Raw genomic sequence first — 14706 nt, 5'->3', positions numbered from 1 at the left:
GAAATTCCTTTGAAAGAAAAAATAAAAAGAATCCGGAGACTCATATTTATTTAAGCGACCAATTCCCAAAACCCATTGCCCTGGAATTCTGTCCCATGGGCATTGCTGTCTGGGGCCTTTTCCTGCCAAAGGGCCTCAGGTAGGGGCAAACACTAAAATGAAGATGTGAACTGGCCTTGGATGCAAGGGTACCCAGCTTTCTGCTTATTAGAAAAATTATTAGAAAAATGAAAGGTAATCAGTCTTTGCCCAGAAGGAAATATGTAAGCTGTATATGTATATATATATATATATACACACACATATAGGTATACATATATATGAAAAATAAAGGTATAGTTATACAGTGAACATAAAAGTGAATATTTATTGAGTATCTAGTAGACCAGTACCTCAATTAATCCACATAACAATGCTATGAGATGTGTGCTATTATTATCCCAATTTTACTGAAGGAGTAAACAGGGAGGTTAAGTAACTTGCGCAAGGTTACACAGCTCGGAGGCAGTGGAGCTGGGACTTGCATTTAAGCAACTGGATGTAGGGAAGGAGTTTCCGTTGTCATTATTCATCCTGAACCTGTTTGTCAAGCCCACGTCCGTATTAGAAATCTTAAAAACCTGACGGCGAAGGAGAGTGTTCGATGGCTTTCCTTTTGATGGTCAGTATTAAAGAAAAAAAAAGACAACTCCAATTCTCAGATGTGAAAGATATAAGAAAATAAAATAGATCAAGAATGAATGAAACCAAGTTTTCCCTATCTCAACCCTACTGCATCCTCCCCCAAAGAGCAAAAGAAGCAAGAAAAAGAAGGGGGAAAAGCCCTTGATTTGTCCCTACTTTTTGAGATCATCTTTGCAAACTTTTAAATGTCTGGTATTAAGAGTGTAAGAAGAAACAACGCAAAACAGTTTTTGAAGCCAACTAGAAAGCAGCAGAACCCAGCAAGTGGTGAGCTGCGCAGGGCGGCTGCTGGCGGCCGTGCCGGAGTGTGGGAGAATCCTGTCTGGGAGAAGGACACGGGAAACCTCTCAGCATCCCGGGATAAAAGACTTGAGAAGAAAGGAGCCTCTCAATGAATGGTGCTCAAAATGGGCTGGAGAACAGGGGAAATGGGCCCTCTCAATGAAAAGCCAAGAAAGTGTCTTTTTTGTTGATTCTCTCACTGCAAAGTGCTGCTTCCCCCCACTCCCCCTCCCTGACCCCTTCCCCAGCTCATCTCCCTGGGCTCAGAGAAAAGGCTTCTTGTTGTAATCCCATCTGCCTGCTGCTCATCCACATTCTTTTATCTCTGCCCAGGGCTGGCAGTTGGGAAGAGGTTTCAGATGCCAGAAATTTGGGGTTTCACATTGAATCTTTCCAAGATGGGCATCTGAGAAATGTCAGTTTACATCAAAATTACCTTCTCTAGCAGATAGCCCGAAAGCTGTCTTTCCCTGGCAAGGTCGGGAAATAATTCTCTTTTCAGGATCGTGCCAATACAAACTCCAGTCCGCATTTGGGATGATTGATCTGACTTAAAGAGACAGGGACCACTTCAGTTTTACACTAAAAGAAAAGATTTAATTTTAAATTAAAGATGGAAAGTTAGTCATGTTTCGTTTTTAATAGTGCTTGGTGTAATAAGGAATATTGTACTGTAACAAATACTGTACTGTAAGAACAGGGTTTGTGGATATGGTTAGAGAGAGCAATTGGGAGCTAAGTTAAAAAATCACCAATAGATAACACCTCTCGTGGTTGGCAAGTAAAAAGGGTAATGGGAGTGGGGAGGGAGGTAAGAGGAAAAGGAGTGAAAGAAGAATCTCTTCGAGAAATGTCACTGATCTTTAGAAAGTTCTGAAACAAAGGAAGCAAAGCATTGTTTGAGATAGAGGCCCTTTACTTAATGTTAGAAAGCACAGGAGAAACTGGGAGAAAGTCTGATTTTTTAACCCTGCAGGAAATCTCTGCTCAAAATAATAATTTCAAGCATTGATACATCTATCCTAAAGATTGGATTCTGGCCATGTTGCAGAGGGAAATTCAGGTGCAGAGATGGACAGAGGTGTTTTGACTCTACAGTGTGGGTGTCCGCGTGGAATGCTGCCAGCTCCCTAGTTCCGGGTCTAAAGACAGAGCAAGGCATCCGAAGGCAATAAAGGACCTGGTCCCACACGGTGAATCCTGTTTGCTGCCTGCTCCCTCTTCCATGGTTGTCCTTTGTCAGGTGGATTTTTATCTAGAGGTGAGTATGGGAGGTGAGAGGGTTGGAAGAGGAAGGGGGTTAGGAGATGGGGGTTGGGAGGGCTGGGGAGGTGGAGGTGGGTGGGAAGTAAACAATAAAACCCCTGCGGTGGCTGGGTGTGGCCATCCTAACTGCCACCTTAAGGTGATGGGCTTGAAGTTTAGCACAAAGATTCTATTAGGTTGTCAAGCCCCTGGCAGTCCTCTTCCCTCCCCCATTTTTTTTTTTCTTCCTTTGTAGAGAACTAAGCACGTACCTTCAGGTCATCTTGTTTTTCCTTTCAGCAATATTCTCTAGTCCCTGAAGCTGGGAAGGTCGTTCTAAAATAAAAAGGAGACCCTAACACTCTGGCTAAAAACCCTGCAAAGGATTGCCCGTCATCCTCAGGACATGGTGCAATCCAAACCGTGACTCAAGTGCAAGGGGACTGCTATCATCCAAAAAAAGACATTTCTAAAAGTAAAAGTGAGTGCAGTAGAAATTATGCCAGGGCAACGGATATATATACAGAGGCTGTCCCAAGCAAATCAAAACATGGAGTCATGTGACCCCATGACTGGAGTCACAGACCCCAAACGCCCTGTGCTATCTGACCCCTGTCCACCTCCTCGGCCTCTTTTCATCTCCCTCAACCCTCTGCTCTCTGCTCCATCCAGGGTGGATTCCTTTTGTTCCATGTGCCTTGTCCCACTTCAGGGCCTTGATCCATCCTTCCTGTTGCACTTTCCCTCAGAGTCCTGCTCTGCCCAGGGAAGCTCTCTGTGGGTACCATGACCATACTGGACCCCTTGTTTTATGTCCCAAGGGCCAGAGGAGACAATCAAAATACGTAATCACTGCTGGGTAATGAATCAATGAACAAATGGATGCAAGAAATGAATAATCATCTCCCTTTGTCTTAGTTAGCTAGGGATGCTATAAAAAAATAGCATATTGGGTAGCGTAAGCAACAGAAATTAATTTTCTCACAGTTCTGGAGGCTAGAAGTCCAAGATCAGGGTGCCAGCATGGTTGGGTTCTGGTGAGAACCCTTTTCCTGGCTTGCAGACAGGCACCTTCTCGCTGTGTCCTCATGTGATGGAGAAAGCAAGAGTGAGCTCTCTGGTTTCTTCTAATAAGGGCACTAATCTCATCATGGGGGATCCACCCTCATGACCTCATACAAACCTAATTCCCTCCCAAAGGCCACATCTCCAAATACCCTTAGGGCTTCAACATGTGAATTTTGACGGGGACACAATTCACTCGATAGCACCCTGTATTTCTCTACATAAATTAAACTATACGTTGAACAAATGTACTTACTGAGTGATATATTGCAGTACAAATTTCTCCAGTAATTTCGAAGTTACTTCTTAAAAACTATTTTGAAATAATTATAGATTCACAGGAAGTTGCAAAAATAATACAGAGAAGCCTGTGTCCCCTTCTTAGAGTTCCCTCCCATGGTAACATGTTACCAAACTCCAGTACAAAATCAAAGCCGGGGCACTGGTATTGGTGCAATTCACAGAACTTTTTCAGATTTACCAGTCTATGCACTTTGGAAATTTCTTTGAAAGAAAAAATAAAAATAATCCAGAGACTCATATTTATTTAAGCGACCAATTCCCAAAACCCACTGCCCTGGAATTCTGTCCCACGAGCAGACAGTTTGTGGGTGGAGAGTATGTGTGTGTAGCTTTTTTTTTAAAGTATAATTTCTACTTTATTGTCTTCCCAGGGAACAGTATTTCTTTAGTCTTTAAGGACTTAGCTCTTTACATGGGCTTTGGTGGAGGTCGTGGGGCAGCACCTGCAGGTCTAAATCGGGGGGGAGGTGTTTGGTCCTTCCGGGCTTCCCGAGAACAATTCCTGACTACCTTGCTGTGAATGGCACAAGTCACGCAGTAATGCAGTTTCACATACAGCTTGGGAAGCACATAGGCGTCGAAAACACTCGCTTCGGAAATGTCCCTGATGGCTGTGGCCTCTACGATGTTCCGAATGACGAACTTCTTAATGGCCTTATCCTTGGGCACACAACGGGCACAGCTGGTACAGCGGATAGGCTGCACGCGGCCGCGGCCCTTTTTGGCACGACCATTGTTCCTTCTTTTCTTGGTCATCTTGGAAGCGAGGAGGCGAAAGAGCTGTGTGTAGCTTTATGCAATTATACCAGACGTGTAGATTCACTTAACTACCACCACTATCAAAGCACAGGACTATTCCAGCACCACAAAGGTGTCTTGTGTTCTCCCTTTTATAGTAAGAGTCAGTTGATTTCTTCACCACTCCCACCCTGTCCCCAATTCTTGCAAGCATGAATTTGTTTTCTATCTCTGTAATTTTGTCATTTCGAGAATGTAGTGTCAGTGGAATCAAATAGTATGTAATTTATTTAAAAATCACACAATTGGTATTGACATACACATACTACTAGATATAAAATGGGTAACTAATAAGAACCTACTGTATAGTACAGGGAACTCTCTTCAATTCTCTGTAATGACCTATATGGGAAAAGAAAGAGTGGATATATGTATATGCATAACTGACTCTGCTGTACAGCAGAAACTAACACAACACTGTAAATCAGCTGTACTCCAATAAAAAAGAAGGATGCTATCAAAGGAAAAAAAATAAAATAAACTCACACAGTATGTCACCTGAATTTTAAAAATAGTTGGTGTGGTCTGATCTCTGATGTGGACGCCACTCGCTAAATGTGTCCCTTCTGGGCTATGATTTGACAGAGGAATCCACATTGATGTTTTCCAACAACTTCCCCGTTACATCAATAGTGGTGAGGTACCACCACTGGCCTGTTTTGTTTTGGTGAGGAACGCTACCTGCACATTCAGGTGGAGCATGTTTGTGGATTCCAGAGCTTCCCATGGGGTCAGGAGAACCTCTGACAACAGTGGCACCTCCCAAGTCCCTTGTCTTGCTAGCTGTTCCCCATCCCCAGAGTAGCAGGTGGGCACTGTAACGCCACTCCAGGTCCTGTTCAGGCCCTGGACATCTCTGGATTACAGAAGGAAACTTATACCATTCACCAATCGGCATAGAAATTATTTCACCACTTTAACAATCTTCAGTTGTACTCATACATTCCTTTTTTTTTTTTTTTTGCACAGGCTCTGGATGCGCAGGCTCAGTGGCCATGGCTCACGGGCCCAGCCGCTCCACAGCATGTGGGATCTTCCCGGACCGGGGCATGAACCCGTGTCCCCTGCATCGGCAGGCGGACTCTCAACCACTGCGTCACCAGGGAAGCCCACATTCTTATTAAATATGACCTTTTTAATGTCCTGTTCCACGTCTGTCCTCTAAGCTCCTTGAAGTCGGGTGCTTCCTTGTACTTGTCATGTCACCAGCACCCACCTCCACTGTCAGTGCCTAAAAGTCACACAAAGCACTTTTGCTGAATGAATAAGTGGGAATCTGTTTTGTGAATGGCGTGTTGAATCGAAACTGATTTCTCTTGAGAAGAGACTATTCATTCCTTTCCCCAAAGATGCTTTCCCCTCAAATTCCACTGGAATTTTTTTTTTTTTAATATCAAGAAAGAGGGGAATGTGCCAGCAGCTGCTAGTCTAAATGACCTAGTTATGGCGTTCACAATGCCTCCTGCCCTCCTGACTATTTTGAAATAAGCACAGGAAATTACGTAAATTGGCAATAAGAGTCCAACAGTTGGGATCGGGGAGGTATGCATATTTGCTTTTCCAATTTTCTGCTCCCCTACCAAGCGAACACATGGAGCTTTGACCTTCCATATGTTTTTAATGCGTGTCGGAGATAAATGTTGCAACAAGTTGGAAGCAACAGGTTGAGTGCTCCCCCCGCCCTCCCTTACTCCATCTGAAGCTGCTTCAAGCCGGCTGTGGACCTGAGGGAGAGAGAGAACAACCTCCCACAGCACTAGGCCTCAGAAAGTTCTGGACTCCTATCCTCTTGAGTCATTTGTTCTGGAAATTCTCCTTGACTTGCGGGATTGGATTAGTGAACCCTCGCCCCCAGCACCCTGTGTTGACCTCTCCCGGCACCATTACGCTGTAGGGAATTCAGTCTGTCTCCCACATCTGGTTATAAACCCAAGGGAGACTAGGGCCGTGTGCGTTTTCTTCTCCACCTTGTTCCCAGCTTATTATCTCATGCAGGGTAGGGGCGCAGTATTTGTCAGATGAATGAATGGATGATGAAAAGGGAAACGGGAGCGTTACTCAGAGCTTTAAGACAGTCTAAAAATCACCGGGACTTCTGGCACTCATATGATCTGGTTCTTATTGCAAGAATCAGCAGAGACCATTGTCACGCATCCTATAATTCAGTGGTTCTCAACTCTGTGCATTAGAATCACCGGGAGGATTTGTGCAAGGACAGATTGCCGGGCCCAGAGTTTCTGATTCCGTTTGTCAGGGGTGGGCCTTGAGATCTGCATGTCTAACACGTTTCCCGGTGATGCTGACGTTGCTGCTCTGGGACCACAGTGTGAGAACCACTTCGATAATAAACAGGGGAACTGTGCTGTAACTGCATTACTTTTTTTTTTTTTTTTTTGCGGTACGCGGGCCTCTCACTGTTGCGGCCTCTCCCGTTGCGGAGCACAGACTCCGGACGCGCAGGCTCAGCGGCCATGGCTCACGGGCCCAGCCGCTCCGCGGCATGCGGGATCCTCCCAGACGGGGGCATGAACCCATGTCCCCGGCATCGGCAGGCGGACCCTCAACCACTGCGCCACCAGGGAAGCCCTGCATTACTTTTAACAATTAGATTTGCACTGCAGGATTTTAAAAAATGGCAGCATGGCTACTTATGATGGAAAATCAGCCTTATTAGCTGAAGTGTGACTCAAAGGCCTTAGGAATCTGTATCTTTGACCATGTGGTAGACAGAGAGATGAGCCTTTCAGCAACATGCATTCCATATTTAAAAGGCATGTGGAGAAAAGAGCATGGGCTTCAGAGCCAGTGGGACTTGACTTTGAATTTCACTTCACTGCTGATCGGCTAGGAGACCTTGGGCAAGTTAACGTGCTGTCTTAGGGTCTCAGAATATCCATCTGGAAGGTGGGGATAGTAAAAGACTTTTCAAAGTTGCTAGAAGAAAGAGTAAAAAACAGAAAATGCTCCTTCCTAGTCAAAGATTAACTGGATTATGAGACTAAAAATATTCAATTTGTATAGCAGGGGATATAATGCTTTTTTTGTTGCTAAAAATCTATTTTATTTTATTTTACTTTTATATCTTTATTGGATTATAATTGCTTTACAATGGTGTGTTAGTTTCTGCTGTACAACAAAGTGAGTCAGCTATGCATATACATATATCCCCACATTCCCTCCCTCGCACTCTCCCTATCCCACCCCTCTGGGTCCTCACAAAGCACCGAGCTGATCTCCCTGTGCTATGCAGCAGCTTCCCACTAGCCATCCATTTCACATTTGGTAGTGTATATATGTTAATGCTACTCTCTCACTTCGTCCCAGATTCCCCTTCCCCTCATGTGTCCTGAAGTCCGTTCTCTACGTCTGCATCTTCATTCCTGCCCTGCCACTAGAAGTTATTTGGCTCCTGAGTTTTAGGTAGCAAGGATTTTATTGGAAAATTTATCTCAACTTATTTGGTTATTGAGCTTAGTTGGTGAGAGTTTAGATAGAGAAGGATATTTGTACAAGTAAAGAGACTTTTTATAGAGTAGATGCTCAAAAAATGATAGGTACACAGGTATACCTCAGAGATATTGTGGAGTTGGTGCCAGACCACCACATTTTTTTTTTTTTTTTTGCGGTACGCGGGCCTCTCACTGTTGGGGCCTCTCCCGTTGCGGAGCACAGGCTCCAGACGCGCAGGCTCAGCGGCCATGGCTCACGGGCCCAGCCGCTCTGCGGCATGTGGGATCTTCCCGGACCTGGGCACGAACCCGTGTCCCCTGCATCGGCAGGCGGACACCCAACCACTGCGCCACCAGGGAAGCCCAGACCACCACATTAAAATAAGTGTTGTGATAAAGCAAGTCACACAGATTTTTTTGGTTTCCCAGTGCATATAAAAGTTGTATTTACAATATACCGTAGTCTACTAAGTATGCATTAAGTCTAAAACCAAAAAATAACATACCTTAATTTAAAAATACCTTGTTGCTAAAATATGCTAACCATCCTCTGAGCCTTCAGTGAGTCATAGTGATAACATCAAAGATCACTGATTGCAGATCACCAAAACAAATACAATAATAATTAAAAAGTTTGAAATATTGCAAGAGTCACCAAAATGTGAAACCAAGACCCGAAGTGAGCAAATGCTGTTGGAAAAAATGGAGCCAATGGGCTTGTTTGTTGCAGGGTTGCCACAAACCTTCAGTTTGTAAGAAATGCAATCACTGTGAAATGAAATAAAGCAAAGTGCAATAAAACGATATATGCCTGTAATAGAAAACTGAATGCAAGAGAATAATGTATGCATAAGAAAGTGGATAAATCATATGGGGAAGATCTTCATTACCTGAGTATTCATTATTTGAGAACCTGCAGGTAGCAAGTTGTGAACAGAAGCTGAGATCATGGTAGCATGGAAAATATCCACCAATGACACAACTGTTTCAAAATTAGTTTCGACTCAAATCCTTCCTTAGCATCTATTTTGCTCACTAGGTCATAGTCCTAGCTGGTTCCCCTAGCTGTCCATCGGGTGCCCACCTAACAAACAAGCAAACACAATGAAAATCTACTGGAAAGTGAACAGCAAATCTTACAAATAGCACAAGATTTCACAAAGTTGATGAAAAAATGTTAGAAAACTATTTGAGTCGTGTAGAAAGAAGGATCTAGCAGAGTTAGACAAATGTACACCTGAAGAAGAAAAAATCCAAAACGATGATGTTTTAGTGTTTTCAAAAGATAATTATTTGGCTATCAAAGGATTGTGAGAGGCCCTGAGGAAATGAAGAAGCTCCCAAATATTTTTGCACGGTGAACTCTCTTTTTGATAAAACTGCTAAAGTCAAACAGGAAGGGATGCGACTGTATTAATGTTAGCATATATTTTGTCAGAAACATGATGTCAAAAAAAACCCTCACATGATTCGTGCTTTTTGTAAGAATCACTATACATTACAATTATGACGCCAGTCAAGGATCCGCAAACTATAGCTTGAGGACCAAGTCTGGCTCACCACCTGATTTTGTAAATAAATATTGGAGCACAGCAATGCCATTGGTTTACTTATTGTCCATGGCTGCTTATACACTACAGTTGAAGCCTTGAGTAGCCACAGAAGAGATCTCATTGCCCACAAAGCCCAAAATACTACCTGGCCCTTTACAGAAAAAATTTGCTGACTCCTGACCTAACTTTTCTTTTCCAAATAAACTCTTCCTCTTTATTTTTACTCTTATTTTTTAAAGACTCTTCTAATAACCACCCCCCAACTCTTTACAATGGCATTTTGATTTCCAAGTTGATTTATTCTAGATGATGCCCGCCCCACCCCCGCTTCTCCTCCCCAAAGTATCCTTAGCTGATGAGGCCTCTCTGTAATTCAAGACAAAACATGACTGTTCATAAAGATAAATCATTGCTGGTTCCTAATTTAAGAGGGCTCGAAACCAGACTAACACTGTTTGAATCGCAGTACTATACTTCCTAGCTGTGTGAGCAAGCTTTTCGACGTCTGGGTCTCAGTTTCCTCCTCTGTCAAATGGAGATAACAGCATTAACCTTGCTCAGTTAGTGAACTAAAACAAGATAGTGAAGGTCAGGTTCTTACCCCATCCCTGGCACACCGTACGCACACACAACGGTAGCTGTTGTGATTTCTATGGGACTAATTTCTCTCTGGTTTGGAACGGCAATTTACGCAGCCTGGATCCTGAGCTCTGAGTTCCTCCAGGCATTCTCTGTGTTGCTTGCTGTAGGCCCCCCTCTAGCACACCGGTTTTATAAAGCCCTGCTAGGAGTGGAAGCAAGTCTTTACCAAGCCAACCAGTCTGTTCTGTTGGAAAGAGTAAGGGATGAGTGAAGAATTTGTCTTCACTTTTAAAGGTGTTTCCTTTAGTCAATGGATGTCATAAATAATCTGCAGCAGCAGCTGGGAAGAAACTTTTCACAACAAGTCGACTCCAGCAGGGAGAGTCAGCCCAACACAGCTTGCATATAAATACTCCCAGATGCTCTGACTTCAAGAGGAGCGGCATTTTGTCATCAGGAGAAGTGGACAAACATGACAGCGGTACAGCAGTGATGGTAATGAGGGTGGTAATCAACAGGCCAGGGGAGAGCAAGATGATTTCCTGACTAGATCATGGATGAGGAACAATACTGGCTTTATTCCTCCAGACCTCGTCCTAGTTTGCAATACTTGCAGGAACAATCCTCGTTATGCTGTCCTGGTAAGCAGCTTCAAAATCAACATCCCGCGATCCCACCTCTTTGTATTCATGCCTTTGTGTAACCCCCTGCCCCTGAGTGTGGAAGTGGAGCTAGTGACTTGCTTCTAACCAACGGCAAAGATGATGGGACATGACTTCTGCAATTAGGTTACAAATGTGTCTAGCGTCCGTCTTGCCAGCAGACTCTCTCTACTGCCCTCTCACCTTGTTCATTTTCATGAAACAAGCTGCCACAGGGAGAGACCCGCATGTCAAGGAACTAAGGCCCAACAACCCTCCAGGAACCGAATCCTGCCGACAACCATGGACATGAGTGCAGAAGTAAATGCTTCTCCAGTTGAGCCTTCAGACGAAACCCCAGTCCTGCCTGACATTTTGATTCTAGCTGTGAGCCACCCCGAAGCAGAAGACTCAATTCAGGCATGCCCAGATTCCTGATCCACGCTAACTGTGGGATAATAAACATGGGTTCTCTGAAGCCACTGTGTTTTAGGGTAGTTTGTTATTCAGCAGTAGATTACTAATACAGATTTCATTCTTAAAGTTAAAAAGTAAATGAATGTACATTTCTGCTGAGGGTTGGTGATGAGTTAGATTGTCACTTGGTTGGTTTTCTCTTAGTCTGAATTCATCTAACGCTGTGTCAATAGATTAATCTGCCTGAGGCATACCTCTGATATTGCTATTCCCCTGTTTAAAAACCTTCATTGACTTTCACTGACGGAAGGAAAGAAGGTCTACTTTTCCAGGTGGTGTTCAAGGCTTCCCTGTGTATCTGTTTTCTACCAGCTGCTAGAAGGATCTTCCTAAAACACCAATTAGCACATGTCACTCTTGCACTTAAAACTCTTTGTTGGAGTCCTGCTACCAACCAGATTAAATCTGTGTCCCACAACATGGCAATCAAGGCTTGCCAGGATCCGACTCCCCTACCTTTCTGCCTCACACTTAACGCTCAGCAACACAGAACGGATTGTCCTATGCAGCCAGCCCGTGCATTGTGCCATCTCCTGTCCCCTTCTCTCCTCCCCCCATCTTTAAGCACATGCTTTCTCTTAACCTCCACTGCCTTCCTCCTCTCTGGAAAGTTTATACTTAAAGATTCAGCTCTGATGATCTGTGTAATCAAGAGGAAAAACAAAGAACCCCAAACACACTCGTTTGTTTGGATCTGCATAGATGGTCTTTGGAAGGATCCAGAAGAAACCAGTTGTTGTCCTGGGGGTGAGGTAGGGTGGGTATTCAGTAGGCTTGAGGGATAGAGGTTGAGAGAGAGAATTTTCACAGTATATCCTTCGGTACCTCTGTAATTTTCTAGTATATGAATATATTGACCTATTCAAGCACCAAATAAAACAATTACAAGGAAGGAAAAACGTTAATTTCTTGACTCATCCTTGCTGAGAAGCCTTCCCTGATTTTCTCAAACTGAGTTAATTGTGGGATGACTTGCTTATGTATCTGTCAACCCCTCTAAGTATCTGAGTTCCTAGGATCATCCCTTATTCATTCTTTATCCCTGTCCCCCACTGTCTAGTGCAGTGCCTGCTACTTCATGGTTCCTCAAAATAGCTGAGGAATAAAAGAGCTATACTTCCTCACCACTCCCCAGGCAGACTGAACTAGTAACTCCCTCCCTGTGGGCTCTGGACTTTCCTGCCTCTGGGCTGTGGCCGCTACCATTCCCTCTGCCTACATTTTCTTTTCCCCCACTATCTCATTTTTGAATTCTCCTTATCTTTCGAGGCCCAGCTCAGATCTCACCACAGGAAGTCATCTTCTCTTTCTCTGATGTCCTATAGCATGACTGAGGATTTTTATAACTTTTCCTTTTATATCCAGGGTTGGCAAACTACAGCCTGTGGGGCATATCTGGCCCATGCCTGTTTCTGTAAATAAGGATGCCCCTTCTTTTACGTATTACCTTTGGCTACTTTCCTTTACAATGGCAGAGTTGAGTAGTCCCAACAGAGACCCCAAAGGCCTGCAAAGCCAACGATATTTACTATCTAGCCCTTTACAGGAAAAGCTTGTTGACCTCTGATTTATAACTTATTTATGTCTATAGACTCTTCTGCTCATTAAGACCCAAACTTGGACACAGAACTCTTTGTTGGATCCAGCCAAATTCATTACCCTGGCAAAAGGCTGCCCACTCCCTCTCAGAGCCTGCTAAGGACAATCCCATGGAGACCTTCCCTACCCCCAGAGCTCTGCACATCCTTTCCTGTCTCAGGTTGGAATGTGCTCTCCCACCCTGCCTGGAACTCAGCTCACCCCTGAATGGTTTCCTATTGCTCTCCTAGTCACACCCAAGTTCTCTGATCAGAGAGGCCTTCCTGGACTACCTGATCTAGGTAGTACCACTGCTAGTCTCTGTTGCAACGCTGGGCATTCTTACGTGAGAGTACTGCAAACTGTAATTATTTTTATTTATTAAATTTTCTCTCTCTCCTAGTGGACCATGAGCTCCTTAGGGTAGGCTCCGTATCTATCTAGTTTCCCCACTGTATTTGCAGTGTCTCGAACAGTGGCTGTCACACACTGGGTAAGGACTGTAGGAAATACTACTTACTGACTGACTAAACAGATGAATAAATGAATACGTCTTCATCTCCATCAAAGTGACTACCTGAGTGTTTAATAGGCACTCAAAACTATTTGTTGAATGAATGAATAATGTAAGAGAGGACGTTTAATCATGATAACACTAACAGATGAAAGTAACTCATTGCATGGTTCTCTTGACCTTTTAATATCAGCTCGTGGAAAAGAACAGCTTCCTTCAGCTTCATTTAAATTATTCAGGATAAAGGAAAGGAAGTAGGCTCTCGAGGGACACACTAGAATATCCTCTGATCGTGTGTGTGTGCGTGAGAGAGAGAAAAAGAGAGAGAGAAAGAGAGAGAGACAGAGAGAGAGAGAGACATCAGCCTGTAGGTCTAGCTCTCAGTCAAGCTGCTGTCCACAGGCTGGGGGAACAGGGGAATGGACACCACAAATACGTTGCCAGTGGACTGCAAAATCTGTTTTTCCTCAAAACCAGCAGTTCAGAAGTTGGAATACTCATTCAGTATGGTTTTTAAAGCAATGCTCTTTGGGATCATTAAACTGATGCATGCATTGCAAAGAATTTAAAAGCTAAAGAAACTGTAAACAAGAAAATAAAAATTACCCTTAATCTCACCATCATGGTTGTCTATTTTTTTCTTACTTACTGTATTCGTGTTTTAGATTCCTTCCCTACCTCCCTTTCTCCTTTCTCTCTCTCTCGCTGTCTCTGTCTGTCTGTGTCTCTCTCTCTCTCTCTCTCTCTCTCTCTCTCTCTCTCTCTCTCACACACACACACACACACACACACACACACACACACACACACAGGGGATCCATTTAGCATTCTATCCTGAACATTATCTCTTTAACATTAATTGTGTTTTGCACCTCAATTATGCCTCTATAAAAAACAAGACAAATTAAATGTGTTTTGTCAACATTAAAAAAAACTGTATACTATTCCAGTTAATCTACCCCAATCACTTGTATCAGTTGTATTTATTTACTGCTACTAACAGACTACAACTAATACATAATTCTACAATGAACAAGTTTAGTAACTTTGCATTTCCTTTAAGTAGGTTTACAGGTGTGGCATTATTGGCTAAAAGAGTATAGAATTTTAAAATACTGTGGACAGGTACAGCCATATTAATTGTGTGGGAATGACACAGATCCACAGTCTTAACTCCATTCATATCTATTTTACCACACCCTTGTCATGGATTTTCACCAAAATGATTACATTGTTAACACATAATACTTTTATATTTCATTAGAGAATATTAATTAAAATATATTCACCATTTATAGCTCTTTTTCTATACGTTTATTTTCCCTATTCACGTATGCCTTTTGGAGCTTAAAAATTCAATCGAATTTATAACAATTATTGATATCATCTACGTGCTTGATTATACTTCCAATCAGAGGTAATATTTGAAGTATAATATACAAGAGTCGTTGCATGTAAATAATCCAGCTGGAATACACGACCAAAATAAAAGTTTCTACATTAACAGCTCACTTACCCTTGGCTGATTGACTGAT

At 43.2% G+C, this 14706-nt stretch overlaps 1 protein-coding gene across 1 annotated transcript; it reads right to left on the bottom strand.

Moving 5' to 3' along the window:
* Positions 1 to 3909: 3909 nt before the first annotated feature.
* Positions 3910 to 4379, bottom strand: LOC101274912 (40S ribosomal protein S26-like). The gene has a single exon (XM_012532373.3). The coding sequence runs from the start codon at positions 4333 to 4335 to the stop codon at positions 3988 to 3990; it is 348 nt and encodes a 115-aa protein (XP_012387827.1). The 5' UTR covers positions 4336 to 4379; the 3' UTR covers positions 3910 to 3987.
* Positions 4380 to 14706: the final 10327 nt, after the last annotated feature.

The sequence above is a fragment of the Orcinus orca genome, chromosome 10 (assembly GCF_937001465.1).
Source record: "Orcinus orca chromosome 10, mOrcOrc1.1, whole genome shotgun sequence".
NCBI lineage: Eukaryota > Metazoa > Chordata > Mammalia > Artiodactyla > Delphinidae > Orcinus > Orcinus orca.
The sequence above is the reverse complement of the archived record's forward strand: the minus strand, read 5'-3'. Positions and strand labels throughout refer to the sequence as shown.

Bases quoted from the DNA above. Each gene is read 5' to 3' on its own strand.
- LOC101274912 (XM_012532373.3), bottom strand. From the start codon at position 4,335: ATGACCAAGAAAAGAAGGAACAATGGTCGTGCCAAAAAGGGCCGCGGC.